This window comes from Malus domestica, chromosome 08 (assembly GCF_042453785.1).
Source record: "Malus domestica chromosome 08, GDT2T_hap1".
NCBI classification, from domain to species: domain Eukaryota; kingdom Viridiplantae; phylum Streptophyta; class Magnoliopsida; order Rosales; family Rosaceae; genus Malus; species Malus domestica.
Window position 1 is genome coordinate 21,875,667 of NC_091668.1, and position 20,899 is coordinate 21,896,565.

General features: G+C 38.0%; 2 protein-coding genes across 2 annotated transcripts; one reads left to right on the plus strand and one right to left on the minus strand.

Annotated features, from left to right (window-relative positions):
* Positions 1 to 200: 200 nt before the first annotated feature.
* Positions 201 to 2,188, plus strand: LOC103441637 (ethylene-responsive transcription factor RAP2-4). The gene has a single exon (XM_008380323.4). The coding sequence runs from the start codon at positions 857 to 859 to the stop codon at positions 1,922 to 1,924; it is 1,068 nt and encodes a 355-aa protein (XP_008378545.3). The 5' UTR covers positions 201 to 856; the 3' UTR covers positions 1,925 to 2,188.
* A 4,999-nt stretch (positions 2,189 to 7,187) lies between these two features.
* Positions 7,188 to 14,150, minus strand: LOC103441638 (uncharacterized). The gene is made up of 13 exons (XM_008380325.4): positions 13,582 to 14,150; positions 13,149 to 13,222; positions 12,877 to 12,960; positions 12,670 to 12,750; positions 12,351 to 12,431; positions 11,282 to 11,374; positions 9,903 to 10,082; positions 9,563 to 9,630; positions 9,373 to 9,424; positions 8,461 to 8,514; positions 8,260 to 8,352; positions 8,065 to 8,131; positions 7,188 to 7,784 (listed from the first exon to the last, which is right to left on the minus strand). The coding sequence occupies exons 1-13, from the start codon at positions 13,721 to 13,723 to the stop codon at positions 7,693 to 7,695; spliced, it is 1,161 nt and encodes a 386-aa protein (XP_008378547.1). The 5' UTR covers positions 13,724 to 14,150; the 3' UTR covers positions 7,188 to 7,692.
* Between the last annotated feature and the right edge of the window lie 6,749 nt (positions 14,151 to 20,899).

A 20,899-nucleotide genomic window follows, 5' to 3' on the forward strand; every position in this document is an offset into this window, starting at 1 on the left:
AGTCCACCGACAGGTGCCGGTGGGAAAATGACAGGTGTCCGTCTCTAAGCACAGAACCTGTACGTGGCAGACATCCATTGGCCCAGACCCCATTCATTGAATGACCCTACGTCACGAACAGAACGCGCGGCAGACTCGAGAGGGATGCAGAAAATTTAAAAAAGAGCAAGTGGGGCTTACAGAGAGATAATTGGGATTAACGACGTGATTAACGAAGGTAATTAATCCCCCAGGGCCCTTATATAACAGAGGAGGAGATGCCCCTGCAGAGAAAAAACAAAGTGAGGAGTGAAAAAAAAAAAAAAAAGTTTAGCAGCAAAGCAGAGTGTTGAGAGTGTTAAGAGCGATTAATCTTCTGGTTTAATTTGTGTGTTCTTCCCCCCCATCTCTGTAATCCCCGCTTCTCTGAATCCCTTTCTGTTAATCATCTGTCTTTCAAAGAGTTATGATTTTTGGGTTTGTTTTTTGGAAATAACATAAAAAGAAAAAGCAAACTTAGAAGGATTTTTCAGTCGAAAGCCAGGTGTTTTCAGAATCGAGATCCAGGTTTTGTATAATTATTTTTTTCTCAGTTTTTAGCTAAATTATAATATTATTTTTTGGTTTGGAAAAATCAGTTTAGAGGGTTAATTTTTGGTCCCTCAAGGTTGGTTTTTGTTTGATTTTCTGGGAGTAAAAGAGGTTGATTATTTGAAATCTCTTTTCCCATTTTCTTTTTCGGGTTCTTAATTTTCTGTGAAAAACCCACCTCCTGTTCTTTAATTTTGATAAGAAACAGGTTGATTTGTAGATTAATTAATTTCTCGTGTTATCTAAAAAGTTTTAATTTTGTGATTTGAGTGTGTGTTTTGGAGGCATGGCAGCTACAATGGATTTCTACAGTTGCAGATCAGCTCTTCACTCATCATCAGATCCCTTTAGAGGTGAGCTGATGGAAGCACTTGAGCCTTTTATGAAAAGTGTTTCTTCATCGCCGCCGTCTTCCCTTCCCACCACCACCGCTTCTCCTTCCTTTTCCTCCGCCCCTCTCCTCCCTTCTTTCCCCTTTACCTCCTACGACTTCCTCTCTTTCCCAAACCAGCCCAATTTCTACCACGACGGTTGCTCCCCCTCTTCTATGACCCAAGTGTTTTCAGATGGGTTCTTTGAGCAGCAACCGCCGTCAATCGGGCTGAACCACCTCACCTCCTCCCAGATCCACCAGATCCAAGCTCAGATCCAGTCTCAATCCCAACCCCAACAGCCCCAAATCTCTTGGGATAACTACCACCAACAAGTTTCTCAGACGACGTCTCGTACCCTCAGCTTCCTCAGCCCCAAGCCCATCCCGATGAAGCAGGTGGGCTCGGCTGGTTCGCCGCCGAAACCCACCAAGCTTTACAGGGGTGTAAGGCAACGCCACTGGGGAAAATGGGTCGCTGAGATCAGGCTCCCTAAGAACCGAACCAGGCTCTGGCTCGGAACTTTCGACACGGCGGAGGAAGCCGCTTTGGCTTACGACAAGGCGGCGTACAAGCTCAGAGGCGACTTCGCCAGGCTCAATTTCCCGCACCTCCGCCACAACGGGTCCGTCGTCGGAGGCGAGTTCGGCGAGTACAAGCCTCTGCATTCCTCAGTCGACGCCAAGCTTCAAGCCATCTGCGAAGGCTTGGCCGAAACTCAGAAACAGGGCAAGTCGGGGAAGCCAGCCAAGAGGTCCTCCGCCGCCAGCCGACAGCCGGAGCCGGTGACTTTAGCGGTCAAGGTTGAAACCTCGTCGCCGGTGACGACTGATAGCGAGGGGTCTGCCGGGTCTTCGCCGCTGTCTGATCTGACTTTCTGCGACTCCATGGAGCCATGGGAGAACAGCGGCGCTTCCGAGAGCAGTTCCGTGTTGGAGAAGTATCCGTCCGAGATTGATTGGGCTTCGATCCTCAGTTACTGAGTGTTTATCAATCATGTTAAATTGTAATCGAGTATGTTTTAGTCTGGTCATCAGTCTTTTAAGTAATTGAGTAAGTTGAATAGGGTTTATAGTGGTTGCTGCAATCAAGTTTTTGGCATTTGCAGAGCTGCATTTGAATTAGGGTTTTAGTTGGGTGAATTGGGTTTTATTATGTTAATATAAGTATCATGTAAAAAGTCTTCACCATGTTCAGCTGGTTTTTTCCTAGCTACACCATGAATGATTCAACTTCCTTTATATATATATATATATGTATATGTATGAATTCTCTTCTAAGTATTTCAATCTCTTGGTGTTTGTATTTCTTACATTAAAAACTTGTGTTTTATTTTTCTTACTTCTGGCAATTATCCCGCAAGATTTAGTACATTTTGCAATTGTCCTGCAAGATTTGTTCATTTAGTTATCTAGTTGTATAAAAATATCTATTTGATATATTGGTCAATATAATAGATTGGTATTGGCTAAAAGACCAGTTGATTTGCTTGCAATATAAACAGGTCTAATCGTAAGCACAAAATTTTGTGAGGAACACGAAGAGTTGGGACTTATTTTTTGGTAGTCGAGCAAAACACTTACTACAAAAACACTTACTCCCTGCATTCCGGTGTCATGGAGATAGTTTTGTGATGGATATGTTTGGGGAGGAGCTTGGAGGTGTAGATTTTGTGTCGAAAAGAATAGATTCGTAATGGATTTGTGGGCACAAAATGGGGAAGATAATTGAAGAACATGTGATGTTGAGTGAGTAGGGAGTCATGAGTTGGATGGAGGCGTCTCAACTTTAAGATAGTGTGATGGCTAAGAATCTGGAAAGGTTTTGTTTCTGGTTGCTCTACTGACTGGCGAGTGAGTCACGGGCCTATCCTGAATTGTGACTAGTGAACCAATTCATTTTGCCTTGCTTCTCATTTGTGGTTACCTCCTTTAAGGTAAGAGATTTTCAGTTATTTTTTTCCCTAAAAAATGAGTTAGTTGTAGGCCCACATTACCTTGAACTTCGACGAACCGAACTTTCTTATTTTCAAGTTGAACCTCATAGATCATCCTTGAAAAATATTAACAAAATTAGAAATATTTGAGACATTTAATTGAGTGCAAAGAAATTGATAAACACTTTGTTATACAAGAAACAATGAAATTTCAATGTGATAATTAATAGACAAATGGTTTCGGATTAAATTGAATTTTTGCAGTGGGTCCTACAACTATTCTCTCCAAAAATTGGAATCCTTTTCGATAAAGGGCCTGGTTACTTCCATCGTCTAGTAATAAGGAAGTTTTTCAACCCTTTGAGTTCGGGGTGAAAGGCCAGTGTTTGGAAGTTCTCAAGCCTTTGGTTCGGTTCGGCTCACATAATTGGTGATTACGATGTAATATATATGTTGAATTTGATGTCTAATTTATGTGTGAAAAAAACAGTGGTAACATGAATTGCTGACTAGTTAGCACTATCTCATCAATTGAAGCTCTTTTCTCCCTATAGTGGTCCAATTTGAAGGAACATCAATAATTACTAACATATTCACCATAACGGTAGCTGCTTAGGGGTAGGGAAGATTTTCAGCCCTTTCGGTTTTCGATCAAAATTCTTTTGAATGTAATTAGTAGGGATGGGTTCGGTTCAAATCGGTTCGGTTTTTTGTCAAAATCGAAACCAAACCGAAATTTCTGTTTGGTTCATTTTTTTTTCAGTTTTTTGTTTTGTTTTTTTTTTCAAAAAATGAAAGACATTAAAATTTAAAATTTTAACATCTCCAACACAATCATAACATAAACATTCTAACTAGAATCAAAGACAATGAAAATAAACATTTAAAGTTGAACTAAAATCATCAATCAAGTCTTCCAAAGTCCAAACTAACAACCTCACAACACAAAAATCGTACAAATGACTTAGAAAAGTTAAATTGTATGATGTTGTTCAAAGATCAGGGTTGTTTGCTTGTAACTACATGTTGACAACTTGATTAGTAAAAGTAATGCGTGGGTGAATTTATTTAGTGTGTGTTGGATTCTTTTCCATCACAAATTACGCAAGTAATCTACCCGAAATAAATGTTTATGGATTCTGTTACATGTTATAAGAGAGTAGATTTGGAAAAGAAAGCTGGGGCTGAAGTAGACAGTGCTATGAAGATGAATGTAGGTACTTCAGGAGGTGGTTTGGTTCCGAAACCTTATATGAGGGAGAAATAATAGGTTAGGGTTTAGAGTTTTTATAGGCATTTTTTTAATATTTTGAGTTTAAAGTTTGGCAACACATTGGGTTTAGCACATTTTAACTTACAAATTGGGTTTAGAAAATAATACCCAAAACAAATAATTAAATAAAAAATTTAATTTAATTTAATTAATTCGGTTCGGTTCGGTTCGGTTTGGTTTCTAGATCACTAAAACCGAACCGAACCGAACCAAAAGAATTCAGTTCGGTTTTTTTGTTCGGTTCGGTTTTTTCGGTTTCGGTTCGGTTTGGTTTTCGGTTTTTTGAACCCACCCCTAGTAATAGGGTTAGTCAAGTTTTTGAGTTTGGCTCGTAGAGTAGAATATTATTGCGTAGTCAAACAACAATAACATGAATAGGTGATTAGTTAGTTCCAACTTCATCATTGTTACTTTCTTTTCTCGATAGTGGTCGAATATGAAATAACATCGATTATTACTGCCATATTTACCACAAATGAAAAACATTATTGGTCATAACGGTATCTCGTAGGGATAGGGAAGATTTTCAATTCTTTTCGATCAAAATTCTTTTGAATGTAATTAGGGTTAGTTAAGTTTTTAAGTTGGGCTCGTAGAGTAGAATATTACTATGCAGTCAAATGTGAAAAAAAAAACAACAATAATATGAATTGGTGGCTCGTTGTTACTACTTTATCATTGTAGATTTCTTTTCTTGATATAGGTCAAAATATGAAAGAACATCAATAATTACAGTCATATTTACCATAAAAATATTATTGGTTGTAGCCGTAACCGCCCAACAATTAAATAATTTATTTTAGTCAAAAGTCTTTTGAATGTGATTAGGGTTAGTTAAGTTTTTAAGAATCGGCGTCAGGCTTAGGTCCTTGATTAAAGGCGTTGATTGTTTTGTAGATACAAATTTGTCAAAACTAAAAACGACAAATTCTTGCTACCACGGTCGGAACATAAATTGGTGACTAGTTAGTTCTGACTTCATCATTGTAGATTTCTTTTCTCAATAATGGTCAAATGAGAAAAATCGACAATAATTATCGCCCTATTTACGAAAGTGGGCATTACTGGTCGTAACAGTAACAATCCAACGATAGTAAGTTTTTCAACCATTCTATTTTCGGGTAAAGAAAACAAAAGGTATCTCTCTTTGTAGAGAAATTTTACCGAAACCAGTTTGTGTAAAATGAGTCTCACATGTAACTAAACCCTAGCATAGCCAAATGTATCCTAGTCGCCCATGAACACAAATATTTGCATGTAGGTTAATAATTGTAGCAACAAATAAAGAGAGAAGCTTTGATCCTTCATTTTCTTTCATTGATACGTACGATTGACAATTCACAATGATGATGGTCAAAAAGAGGCTGCAATGCCTCTGTGAAACTTTTCGATCTAAAAATGGTGGACTGCTAAAACGAAGACACCAACTGGTCCATTTTTTTGAAAAGAAAAAAAAAACAATCCACAACAATCATGCTTGATGCCTCCATAATTTAAAAACACGGCTGCTGCTTAAAACTTTAGGCAGAAAAAAACACTTTGTTCTTATTCTTTGGATGTCCCTATATCCATCTTTATTCCAATCCTTCCTTCCAATCCTTCCAACCCTGCATTTTGTACAACCTTAGAAGGTCAAAAATGCACAGAAAAAAGTGAAAAAAGGACGAAAAGAAAAAGTCGGTGGGGGCATTTGGAACCAAATGAGGCCGTCTATAAAAGTAAGAGGTGATAGGTATTAATACAAGAAATTATAAGATACAAATACAACGTCACGGTATGAGGATATGTATTAGTTCTGGGGGCATTTGGAACCAAATGAGGCCGTCTATAAAAGTAAGAGGTGATAGCTATTAATACAAGAAATTATAAGATACAAATACAACGTCACGGTATGAGGATATGTATTAGTTCTTCTCACATGTCCTCGCATTAGTGGCTTGAGTGTTACCGTGATAGTGTATCTGTATCATACAAGTTCATCTCGTCTAATACACATGTTCACCTCTATTAAAGAGTGTTAACAAGTATGTCTGTTTTGTGTGTTCATAAAATTTTACTCACAAAAAAATGACTATTTTTATTTGTTCTTTCACTTACCTGTATATGTTTTGATATTAAATTTTATAAATCAAACAAAATTAACATACATAATTAAAAATGTGCGTAAAGATGAAAAAAAGAGAGCGGATAGTTGTCATTTCTATTGAAAACAAGATAATATTTGTGCGATTTACATATGATTCGAAAGCAATAGCATCTTTGAATAGAAAAAGGGGGAAAGGTGTATGAAATGGGGCAGTGGAAACAGTGCAAAGGTTATTCTGGATGATTTGAATGGTTTTGGCATTTTGCCGTGAAGGGTTAAAAGGTGTTTAAAGGTGATTAGATCTAATTGCCTCTGCGGATAAGCTTTGTGCAAGAATCTCAACAATTAAATTACAAAATGCTCCAATTTTTTATGGACATTGGTTGTGCTGCCGACGCGGTTTCTGTCCTTGTCTTATGTTTTGGAATTATTCGTATCTTTTGTATTTTGAATTGTTTAGTTAGTAGATCTTGATCATTGTCGAAACATTCTAAAAAAGTTTATAAACGCGTCATGTGGAATTCAAAACCCTTTATCTAAACCTAAGAAGTTTGTAATGCATTTGAGATTTTGTGTTTGATTTCATGTCCTTTAGTATAGCTCGTATGAGAAAACACGAAACAAATGAATGTCAGAGATTTAAGAATGCAGTTATCACAGTTCCTAATGTCCGACTCAAAATGCCATTTACAAACACAAATGATTGTGGGAGGCTTATATTGACTCGAGGCACTCCACATTGATCGGAACATTTTGAGTTTGATTCTTATAAACTTGAAATATAACTCATGCAACGGACCGAAAAATTTGATTTGAATACAGGTGAGTTTAATTGAATACAGGTGAATTTAATTGTTGAGCGTAATATATGGATCTCATGAGTTTAGTTGCTATTATACACATTGGTTTTAGTTTTAACCAGATGCAAATCCTATCCATGCTTTTGAGGAATACACAATCCGCAATAATTTGTATTCACTAATTTTATCTGTCAATCAAACATTAGTACCAAACCAAAGAGCAAGACAAGTAACCACTAACCAAGACCCCAAAAAAAGAGTAGGACTATGAGTTCGAAATCGTCGAATGTCGGAAGAAGGAAAAGAAAACGAGAGATTAATTCGGGAGGGAGTAAAAGTGCCTGGATCTCCATTGAGAATCGAATGTCCCGGAGGAAACGAAGAAGCCCTTCTTTCGGCTTTCAAACAGAGATTCACATCACGATTTAGCGATTACAAAACTGTTTTAACATTGTGGGCATTTGGCATATGTCTGAATTAAGGAATGTCAACCTAGTTCTTTTACGTCACCGATTAAACGATGATGCCTCTGCCCAACCACATGGTCATGAGAGTGCACTACAAGCTTCCTCTTTCCTAGATCGATTCTGTCGCGCACAAAGTCGTTGACAGGCGGACCAAACAAATGGAGCAGCACCATATGCTAATAGAACCGCTCAACTAAACTTGCCAATTTCCATCTTCTTCTTGATTGCCTTCTGGCCATGGTATATAAATGAATCTAGTATCCCCGAAACTGTAAAAACACCTGAAAAACAGAAATGAAAATGATAAAAAGAGTACATGCATCACAACTTATTTATAACGGTGGCCGAAGAAATCCAGCATATGCTGCAACAGGTTCAGTTCAAGATGACTGATGACTAGCGACGAATGCTAAAACGGTGGATAAATAATCAACAGATAAATGACAATGTAACTTCAAAATCCACAAAAGACATTAAAAGTAAAGAAAAACAAAAAAGATGGAAACTCTGTCAATAGAAACAATCAAAGATGGGAGATGAAAATTGGTAATTAGTCATTACCTCCGACTATGGCACAAACATTTGTCAGGAAGTGCAGGAATGAAATATGCTCCTCCGTGAAAGTTACCTGCAACATCCAAGTCAGCCGCATAAGAATATAGGTTCAACTTCAACAGAAGGAGCGCAAAAGATATGAATTATCGTTAACATTAGTTCTTGAACTAGCTTATGGAATAGAATGAAAACAAAATCCACCTTTATAGGAGAAAGATCATAGAAGAAAAACACTCCAGGAAGGAACTGAAGGTTGCCCATTTCTGTACCCCTATAATGTTCGGTCACAGAGAACTGCAAATTCCAATTATTAGAACATAAGACATTATATTCAACTGGTAAAAGACAAAGCTTAGAAATTGCATCATCTTTTAATCTTTGCTTAATTCGAGTTTACTGCACCTGATTTGACTGTATAGTGTGCCCACTCACGTCTGTATACACAGTAGGTACAACCTGCAAAATAAAAACGATCGTTAAATTCCTTGGCAGAAAAATAGATTGATCCAACAAAGGTGGCCAACAATAAAAGGCAACTATTTCAGATGGAAGACAAATAGTAGCTGTAAATAAGTTCACTCAGAACTTGTTTTCCCTCTTTGGAATGTATATGCAGACGTGCAATAAATATGTTTAAAGAGTATAACACCATATACAGGTAAACATAAGAGCAAGGTAATCAGGATTGATTGGGGAATTGAGATAAGCGACAAAAGGTTGTTAATATTAGTAATCCATACAGAATTAAGTTCATATGCGACTCAACTCAAAGGTGAAAACGCAAGGTTTTGGGCCAAAGGAATGAAATAAGCAGATAGCCAGCTAGATGAACCAGAGTCATCATTCAACACCAAATATGTGCAAGTTCTGAAATAACTCTTAACTTTTTAATTATTAACTTTTTTTTTTTTCCAATAGCGGTATGCAAAACATTATATAGCTGGATCATGCTATATATTGCTATGCAACAATGAAGGGGAAAAAGAACTAATTCTCTTTTATCTACAAAAATACAGCACATCCATAGTCTAGAAATTCTTACATGTAAATCTAAAGAAAAAAAGCCGTGGTATCTAAACAGTAGATTTCTGCTGCTCTTGCCGTTTAAACCTTTTCCCTGCTAACTCTAATACACGTTCTTTTTGTGTGTGTGCGCATGTGCATGTACATGCTCATAAATGTAGCTATGTATAAGCATATACATATGTATGAAAGATTATTGAACATGGTGAAAGGATGTAAATAAACTGCAGACATTATAATAACATTGAAAATAATACAAAAGATATAAGAGCCATTCTGCAGGAAACAGACCTTGATAAAGTATTGATACATCCCACTTGGGTTGTCTTGAGTCCAGTGCACACTGAAGGTTGAAAAACCAATTTATAAGCATATATAATATCAATATATAGGATGTAATAAACAGAAAAACCCTAAAAGTATTTGAATGTTTGGAAATAATAAGGTTGACTAGAATATATAATGAAGAGAGGAAACATACCCATCAAGAGGATTTACAACACCAGGGAAATAGTCTCCAAAAGACAATCTGTTGATCGTGTGACTTATCTGTATCATGTAATATATATTAATTACAAAACTTTTCCAAAGATGCAGGACAAAGTTTTAGGAAGTATATTTCTAGGAACTTTGATAATTTGATCTCACTCTCTTCTCCTTATATTTTCGTTATCCACATATACAAAGAAAACTAGAAACATCAGGGATCAGACCTTTTTTCTCATGTTTATTTGGGGAAGATTGGTGCAACTATTTTTTTTTTTCATAAATTAATTTTCCAATATCTCTTATTAGAAAAAAAATTAGTGATCAGGCCTTACATTGAAACTATCCTTTTGAAATGCCAACAGATCATGTACATGAACATTTGATTGTTGAAAGCTTTTCCCTGGTGCAAAATGGAAGTTCCCAGCTACCTTGTTGACTTCCAAGAATCCATATATATTGCACCCTTCCCCTTCTTCATCTTTAATTCTTTGCAGAAAGCCTTCTCTTTTGCACTGTTGTGAAACACATAACATAAGAAAGACTAGAAATGTTAAAAGAACAGAATTATAAGATGTGGCAATTAGTAACTACAGGTGACAGAAAAGGGGGAGGGGTAAAATAATGATAGTAAGGGACTCGAGAGACATGTAAAAGGTAGAATATGACAGAGATAAGTTTTGGACAAATGGTTTCAGATGATAACATGAATGAAATTAGACATTTTTTAAATGGTTCCAAAATCAAACCTCGTCATTTCTAAATGTGACATGCCCAGGGAAATTTTTTAAACAAAGGGGATCATTTTAAGAGAAAATTGGAGGAATGGTCCCTTAACTATCCTCGAATTGTAGCTTTAGTCCCTAAACTAAAAAATCATTTTATTTGGTCCTTGAACTTGATAAGATGTGGAGCGTTAGTCCTTCATTACCAATTCTATTAAGTTTTAGTTAAGTGTTTAAATGTTAGTTTCACCTAATTACAACAAAAATTGCAGGCCTACCTTATCCAACATCACTCGCAGGCCACCCCTTCAACTTCAATCTTTGATACACTCCCTGCCAACCTCCCACTTCCAACCCCCAATCGTTAATCCCCACTCCCCAGCCGACCCCAACCTGTAGCCCACGGAGCACAGCCTTCACCCACACCCCGAACCCGCATCCCACAAAATTCTTGAATCTTACCTGTCGAGACAGCGTGGATGGATGTCATTGTGAATTCGTTTACAAAGGGAGACGTGTTCGAAATTTGGATTAGAAACTTTCTTTTGTTTTGGTTGTTTGGAGAGGGCGACAATGGTGTGGCTGGGGTTTGGAGGAGGCGAGGCAGAAGGGAAGATGGGAGAGAGAGAGCTAACTTTTATATTTTTAGTATTTTTTTCTTTCTTTCTTTATGTTTGTATTTATTTTTATTTTGAATTTTTAAGCCACGTGGTATTTAGTGAACAAAAATATGGAGCCCACAAAGACCACGTCATCAAACTAACGGAAAATCTCACGGTGTTAGTATGAAGGGACCAATGCTCTACGTTTTGTTAAGTTCAGGGCCCAAATCTAATGAATTTTAAGTTTAAGGACCAAAACTACAATTCGATCATAGTTCAGGGACCAATCCTCCAATTTCCTCTCATTTTAATGCAAAAGATTAAATTTAGAGTAAAATTTCTCATTTAAGACTGCTCTTTTGGATTCAAGATCTCGAGCTCGCTGACCTGGTCAATCAAATCGGGATTTGATATTGCCCAACCTTTCTTTCGGTAAGCTTCACGGACATCTTCACATGAATTACAACAATCCTCGTCAGCCTGCAAAAATACAGAAACAAACAAACAAATGGAATTAGAAAAATAAGAAATACATAACTAAGGAAACTTCTTTTGCTCAAAATATCTGTGTAGAATGATTCTCAATTGTGATGGACATTTCAGCTATCATCACAATGCTTCTAAAAAATTCCAGCAGAAAATCAAAATGAAAATATTGTCTGCACGCATGCAGAAACCCATAGGAGAAATTAAACGAAGCAGAAAATCAAAATGAAAACATTGTCTGCATGCATGCAGAAACCCATAGGAGAAATGAAACGCAATGGAGAAACTAAAGCAGTGGATGGAGGACCAGTGACAAACATAGCTACTGAACATAACACCCAAAGTGTAAGTCATAGTGACAGTGAACTATATATAATCATGATCAAGCTTAAGTGATAGTGAACTATATATAGAGAGGACAGTGAAATAGAAGTGCATTGCAAAGGTTTATTTTGTGTATCCTATTACAGTCTATTAAGGCAGTGAATTGGCATGTCTGTCTATATTGTTATATAAACTCTCTATTGTTGGACATATAGGAGAATGAAAACCCAATATACTTCCGACGTTTTAAACACTTCAATACTAGATTAAGAAACAAGATAGCATGATAATTGAACACTACCCAACTTCCAATCAGTTTCCAGTTTTTACTCTCAGAAACCTCACCCTTATCATCCGTGACCCAATTTTCCACATAACTTCCATTGTAATGCACACACGTGGGTGAGAATCTTTCTAGTTCATAGTTGATTTACAGAATAACACATCCAATCCAATTGGATCTCCAAATAGATTCATTGTATTTACAACACCGCAGCTGGATATCATAATCAGCATCTTTACACACATCTACAGGGTAGACTGATGACACTTATCTAGTTCAGCATTCCCAACATTATAACAGAAACAACTTCCCACATTATATTTAACACAAATCTAGCACAACGATCCAGACAAACAAACATACCGCTTCTGCACCATAACATGAACCACAGTATGTCTCATTGTGCTCAAGCCTGCCACCATGTCTCTGTAAGGGCTTATCAATCTGTGTCAAGGAGAAACAGGTATGAGCAGAATGAAGGACAGACGAGTAAAAACAAATAGATATTATGTAGATCCTTAATGCAATTTATTACGAAATTGAAATTGCAGAATCGAAGAAAATAACTATTCTGATTCTCTTTTCTCCATACACCAGGTAATTACAGAATACTTTAACTTGTTGATGTATCAAATGCAAACGTTCTGATTCTCTTTTCTCTATACAACATTGTAATACTTACCTTGGGTGCACCAATAACATCTGGCCTTGATTCTATCACATTTCCATGGGAGTCTAATCTTTTTTTGATAATGTCATGTTTCTGCAAGTACACAAGAACAAGAAATTGCATACAAGTCAGAATGCATCGAGTGGTGGTGTGTGGCTGCATAGCGGGAGAGTTCAGAGCAAAAGTTATATCTTATCACCGATCAATTGGGATACATACTACATCTAGGTGCTGCTCGCCACTGATGTCCATGGCATCGAGACTTAGTATAGAACAAGGCAAGGCAGCAAAAGTCACATCAAACTGCAATTGTGAACGTCAAAAAGCACATGCATCCATTAGTTTAGCAAAAAAGTTGGAGTTTACCACAACATTTTCAAACCATTGTAAAAAAGTTCCTCTTACGAACGGAACAAAGCAATGCCCTTGATATCAGGTTATCGAATAGGAGCTACTTGACACTTGTTGGGAAGGAAAAACAAAAACATTACATTGATTCGTAAGGTTTCGCCTCTAGAAGTATCTACCACAAGCTTTGATTCCGTTACCGCATGGAGATATAACCCTGCACTCGCACAATTAAACAAAATACACAACAGTATAAAAAATGCAAAACAAAATTTCGACACAAGCAATAATTTTTGTAAATCCCTTGATGATCAACCAGGATTGACAAAACGTTGACTTGCACGACTTGGAATTCAGAAATTCAAACACTTTAATTCCTCCTATTCCTAAACTCCCTATTAAACAAAAAAGAAACACAATTTAGAGAACAAACCCTAGAAATTAACAGATCTTCATTCCCCAAATGAACATCTAATCATGGAGATCTTCACATAGAGAGAGAACAACCATACACATACATGCACAAATTCATATCTACATATATCAATATATATAAAAAATAATAAGGAAACGTACGAAGCTCGGAGAGGAAGAGCAGGAGCATGACGATGGAGGAAGCGAGGGTGATAACGCCGCCGGAGAGTGTACGACTGTAGAAATCTTCATTGATTTTTGGGTAAGCATCCAAATTCCGAAGCTTGCTCATTATATTCTCCATTTTTTTTTTGTTGCCTTGATTTTCTTCGCTCGGTAATCTCTAAGATTTGATCTGATAATATCTCATCTAAATGTCTCTGAAATAAAAAATTAAATTACAAAATCTGCAGATTATTTATTGAAATTCAAACCTAAACACCCCGTTCTTCCAAATCGAAAGCAAAATCGAGACAGAAACGCAGATTTTTTATTGGAAGAAAAAAAAGGGGGGACGATTTTACGAACGGGGCGTCCAAGTTGATTTCTTTTGGTTTCAGGAACTTGTTGTTTTTGCTCTTTAATATTTTTTTTCGCTATTTATTTATTTGTTCGTTTTCGTTGTTTATTCTTCTTTTTTTAGAAAATATTTGGTGGGAGCTGTTTGTTTGGGTAGCCACTTGCCGGGAAAAGAGAGCCGGCTTTTTTGTATTGTGTTTTGTAAGGATTTTTCACGGGAGCAGAATGAAATCATAATTCTCTAGATTTACGTTCGATGTAAAAAGATCTCAATCAGCGAAATAAAGGGTTGTTTTTTGGTTTTTCGTTTTTTATTACGGTCTTGTCTGTTTTATCAAACTCATCTATTTGGTCATCTAATCTATATTTATATAGTTACTCATCAATTTTATTCATGCGTTAAAGTTTCGTTAGCGTGCTAACATAGTTTATTTGTAGGGTCCACCAAACCGATCACATAAGACCATATGAATTAAATAAAACAATATTTTTGAAAGCCGAAAAGATAAAATTAAAAATAATAAAGGAGTCTAGATTGACATCAAAATTAAAAATGTACTCATTCATACAAAAAGAATTTAATCCTTCGAACCATCTCTGCCAGTGCCACCTCCCCCACCCCATGCGCTGGCTAATTGGGGCACTAGGGCTAAAACTAGCTTAGGAACTTATGACTGTAGAATTTATATAATATTCAAATGTGTTGCGGGCGTCATTTTTCAACCTGCCTTTTCTTTTTGTACCTCCATGCCGAAAGATGATTATTTACCAACCCACAGGCTAATGCGTAGTCATGCAATACAAGGACAAAAAACACCAATCAGTGCTTCACAAAAACTCAAATACAAGGCCATTTGGCACAAAATATTGGCATTTACACCCATACCACTGAAACATTTGGGGAGAGGGGGCATTCCGATTGGGGGCTCATGGCGGTCGCACTTCGTCGCCTACCCCTGGACCGCCCTTGCCCCTGCCCCTTCGCATGACCTGCCTAACTAGTCCCACCCTCAAAGCCAAACATGTCAAAATTGTTAAAATTAAACAATACAGTTATCAAATGGGCTATTAAAGACATAGTCACCAAAAGAAATTTTAACTTATAACACATGACAAAAGATTTATAACGCCAAAAAAACCATAATTAAAAAAACCATAATTAAAATAAAAACTCAAAAAAAAAAAAAAAAAAAAAAAGGAAGAAGGGGGACAGGGGAGGGGTTATTGGGTTGGGTGGGAAGGAAGTAGGAGGAGGATTCTCTTCCCTCCTAATTTCTCTCTCATTTCCTCTCTTCCTATTTGAACGGTTACGGTTTAGCGACGTCAACATCTTATATTGATTTTTTTATAGAGATAATAAGACAAAAAACAATATGTGAGAAGAGGGGAGAGGAGGGAAGGGGATGTGAATATGAGGGGAGAAAATTCTACACTGTGAAAGATAGGTCCTCCTCCAGCTGCTTAATGATATGTGGAGATATGTTTGTAAGAAATTAAAATGTTCGAGTCCTGCGTTTAACATTACGGTCTAGTGGTATTCCTTTTCACTTGTAAGTGAGAGATTTTATGTTCGATTCTTGTCAAAAGCAAATTTGAACCACATTATTGCAAATTCATTGTGAAGCTTAGCCCATTTAGCTACTCATTTAATATAGATAATATTGTTCGTTCAAAAAAAAAAATGTTGTCCTTTAGATTATGGGAGTTTTAACGAAAAGCCCACGGTACTGTTCACTTTAACGAAAAACCACATTTTTATACTAAAAAGTCAAATATGATACTATTCACTTTACCCTTTATTTTGTTCTTATCATTAAAACTTATAATTTTCAAGTTCTTTTCATTAGTTTTCCTTTAGATTATAGGTCCTCCTTCAAAGGACCCGGACCAGTCTGTAAGAAATTAATATGATGTCTTGAGGTTTGGGCTTTTTGATCTTGGGCTAGGTCAAGTTTGTCGGACTATAATCTAAAAGCTATGGTTTGGATCAAGCCAACTCCAAACCTCATACTTATGATTAAAAAACAAGTCAAACATTGTTGAGTCTATGTGGAGACAAACTTCCAAAATTATTTTTTAATAATTCGAATTGTTTATATTTTAATTTATTGTTTACAGAAAAAAAAAATAGAGAAATTAAAAATGGGAAATTCATGTAACCTATTTCTACACCCAGCTTAAATTTTAAATGTTAATTATCTATTTTACACTATTGCATAATTACTATTTAGTACAAAATGAAATTAATAATAAAACTCAAATTTATTTATAAACCCAAATACTATAATTAAACCCTACGATCATTCTTTGTTTATCCTACGTTCATTTCGGCTAAAACCCTAAGGGGGCGTTTGTTGCGCCGAACTATCTCGGACTGAACTAGCTTCAAGGACTAAGATGGACTGGCTTAGACTAGACTAAGCTGGACTAACTTAGTGAAGCGTTTGGTGCAGTGTTGGACTAAGAAGCTGGATAATAACAAATTCTAATATTATATTATTTAATATATAAATTATTAATATTTTATTATGATCTAGGTGACCGGAGATGACAAGGAGTCTATCGGGAGTGGTTGTTGAGCATGACGAGGACAAGAGAGGATAGTCTTAGCTAGTCCCATGGTTATTGGGAGGTCTCGCTAATAGTTCTTATAGAGAAAAACAAATTTTTTTATTGATGGATGATGATTTTGAAGTTTTGAATCATCTAACCAAGGTATGACTTAATTTATGAATTTTTTGTGCGTTTGATTTCAATTTTTTAGAGTTTAGAAGATGCGTATTTTGATTTTATTTATTTTTAAATCAATCCCGCATAGTTTGTTTATCTTTCGGCAACAGCAAATTGTGCAGTCGCTCTCCCACTGTCCATATGCACCCAATGAACCCAAAAAGACTTGCAGATATTGCAAATATTTTCTCTGACGGATCAAGCCATAGTTCAACATGGAAGAAAAATTGTAATTTTGTAGGTGGCGCTGTTGTTACTTGTATGCCATCCTTCGTCATATGATTTCATTTGTGGAGTTAGCAGAACATATTCCATAAGTTGTTTTCAATCTTCAGAGTTATCCATTATTTATTCCAAATCAATAAATTTCAGTCTGTAAATTCTCAGTAATTATTTCTCGCTTCATATTCTTTGGGCCTTATGTGTCGAATCCTGAATGAACTGGGGAACAAGATTCAACCAAATGCAAAACACCAGCTGCTCTTGGCAAAAAAGAAAATCCACTGGCAGCATTTGCATCACTATATTCGCTGAACGCGGCTACCTTCTTTATAAAAACTTGATTACTATACGCTGCAACGTAGCTCCAGGTTTGTAACAGGATGTGTAACTGGAAAGAAACGTAGGTTTTGAACAAGATACTGTGTTCCATTCACTCTAGTAGGATGAATAACACACTGCTTGATTGAATCAATAACAATTTTCTGGAGTCCTATAACATTCTCTATCAAATACATGACATGTTCAACAACATTTCTTCGACCACGCTGTAGACATCGAAATTTCGGTAAAATAAATGTTGATCAAAAATTAAAATTTCAATGTTTATGTGTCACATAAATTTTACACATAACATGGGAATAAACGAAAAATCAAAATAAATCAGAAAAGTCATCAAACAGGACACGTGTCAACACCTGGCAGAAATGATTTATTTCATCTAATTATTTAAATCCAAAAAAATCAAGTTTTGGAATTCTATAAATAGGAGGCCAAGACATTCATTTTGAGCGACCAATTCATAACCAATTCACTTCATATCAAAACCTTGAAGCTTTGAAACTCAAAAGCTCCCAAGCAAATCCCGAAGGATCAAGAGAGCTCTCTTCGTTCTTCGTCAAATCCTCATTCAAGATCAAGCCCCAACGGCCCTTGAAGAACTTCCACTGATTCAAGATCAAGCCCCGACGACCCTTGAAGAAAGTGTTCATCGTTCATCATTCGTTCATCCCTAGATCAAGCCCCGACGGCCCTTTGGATCCACGACGTCAACAAATCTGCACAACTGTTTATCCCAAGATCAAGCCCCGACGGCCCTTTGGATCAACAACATCAAATCTACCCATTGCAAAAATAGAATCAGAGGCTAAATTTGTAGAAGAGATTGTAACCCCTAAATCATCAATATAAATATTATTTTGTACACGTGTTTCTTGTCTCGTTCATCGCAGGAAAATTCCGTGTTCACAAATTTGGCACGCCCAGTGGGACCATCTCTACCTCTCATCTCTATCTTTGAATCCGCAAAAAGCACAAATGGCATCAAAGAAGGCTCAAGTTGTTCTCGCGGCCAATGCAAGGAACAAGAACGTTATCACCGTAGGCGGTGTTACTTCGGGCGTCATAACTCGAAGCAAGGCAAGAGCTCTTTCTGCCGCATCTTCCACCCCTGCATCAACTCCGCCGAAGGAACAAGAGCACCTGAGGCATGAACCTTTGATCACCCTGGCTTCGCTAAAGGCGTCAAGGAAGGAAAGCCCAAGGAAGTACTCTGGTTTCATGCTTTCCGATGCCGACACAAGTGGCAACTCAGCCATGCAAGTCATGACTACTGGAGCGACTTCAATCGATGAGCAGCTGGCTCATATGAACGAAGCAATTGCAAGGCTAACACGGATTGTGGAAGAAAAAGACCAGCAAATCGCCGCACTCGTCAACCAACTAGATGTAAAGCCCAACGTGAAAATCGAGCAAGGGGATGGTTCAGTAAAGAAGGAAAACGACGAGGATGAAGAGCCTCCGGTGGAGAAAATCGATGTGAAGCCGGAGCCAGGCCAAGCAGAGGCACTCATGGGATCTCTTTCTATCCAACAACTGCAAGAGATGATAACCATCACCATCAAGGCGCAGTACGAGGGGAGCTCACATACCTCATCATTCTACTCAAAGCCCTACTCCAAGAAGATTGATGCCCTAAAGATGCCAAGGGGTTATCAACCACCAAAGTTCATGCAGTTTGATGGAAAAGGAAACCCGAAGCAACATGTCGCACATTTCGTCGAAACCTGCAACAATGCAGGGACGGAAGGAGATTACCTCGCTAAGCAGTTTGTGCGCTCGTTAAAAGGAAACGCCTTTGAGTGGTACACAGACCTGGAGCCCGAATCCATCAACAGCTGGGAACAGTTGGAAAGGGAATTCCTCAATCGCTTCTACAGCACCCGCCGCACCGTGAGCATGCTAGAGCTGACAAGCACGAAGCAATGGAAGGATGAGCCAGTCGTGGACTACATCAACCGATGGCGCAATCTGAGCCTCGACTGCAAGGACAGGCTTTCGGAGATCTCTTCGATCGAGATGTGCGTCCAAGGCATGCAATGGGGGTTACACTATATCCTTCAAGGCATCAAACCACAGACATTTGAAGAGTTAGTCACTCGTGCCCACGACATGGAGCTAAGTATTGCCCATCATGGGAAGAAAGAGCCGATCACCGACTTCAAGAAGGATAAAGTGTTCTCCCCAAATGTAGACAAGACTGGGAAGAAACCCCCCAAGGAAGCGTTCATCGTCAGCACTGCGCCCGTCAAGACCGCATCCGCGCCTATCAAGATCTCCTCTAAAACCAAAGCAAATGAGATAAAGAAAAGTGAGCCGCCTCGCACCCAAGAAAGGTACAAAAGCACCTTGAGGGAATTGGAGCAGAAGGTATACCCTTTTCCTGACTCAGACATGGATGCAATGTTAGACGATTTGCTAGAAAAGAAGGTAATTGAGCTACCCGAATGCAAGCGGCCTGAAGAAATGAATCGCATAAACGATCCTAAATATTGCAAGTACCATCGAATCGTGAGCCATCCTGTGGGTAAATGTTTCGTCCTCAAAGAGCTCATCATGAAACTAGCACAACAAGGGCGAATCGAGCTCGACCTCGAAGACACGGCTGCGACACATACTACTACAATTGCATTTGGAACTTTCGATCCCGTGCCTCTCCGAGTAGCACTTGACCATTCCTATCAATGCTCAAGTTACACGATACCTTCTGCGCAACCATCACCGGGGGCAAACGAACAAGATGCACATGCCGATGATGAAGAAGGATGGACATTGGTGACCTACAAAAAAACAAGGAAACCAAAACCACAAGTAATAAGACAAAAGGTGGAACAAGTGAGAAATCACCGTCGCCGCAACAGTAGGAAGCCCAAAAGCAACGTAAAAGTTGATAAGCCAATGTATGCTGGGGAACCTACGGAGCAAAAGCCACGCATTCCTATCTTATTGCACGAGTACTTCCCGAACGACTTCTTCCAACAGGGCATTATCGCTGCATGCCACATGGTCGAAGTAGAAATAGAAGAACCTTCAAAAGGCAAAGATATCACCACTGAGGGAGAAAAAGTTCTCACGCTCGAAGAAGGTCTGCCAACACACTTTAGCATTGAGGAAGCGCTGCGATTACCAAAGAAGATGCGAATAGCATTAGCAGCGATCTTGGAAAGTCCCAATGACCACGAAGTGCAAGAAAGCAAGAACGAAGGCTTCAAACTTCGGTCACATGAATATGACACATGTTGTGCCATCGAAGACACAATCCATTTCACCGACGAAGACTTGCTGCTAGGATCCAAGCCTCACAACCGTCCTCTCTTCGTCTCTGGGTACGTAAGGGAGCACAAAGTCAACCGCATGCTTGTGGATGGTGGATCAGCCATAAACATCATGCCAAAGTCAACAATGACTACAATCGGCATCAAGGCGGATGAACTGTCCTTAAGTCGTCTACTAATTCAAGGTTTTAATCAAGGAGGACAAAAAGCAATGGGCATGATCTGAGTAGAGATGACTATTGGTGAACTCAAGTCAAGCACGATATTCCACGTGATTGATGCAAGAACTTCCTACGGCTTGCTCTTAGGAAGGCCTTGGATCCATGCAAATGGAGTAGTACCGTCCACCCTTCACCAATGCTTGAAATTCTACCGAGAAGGAGTGAAAGTGATCTATG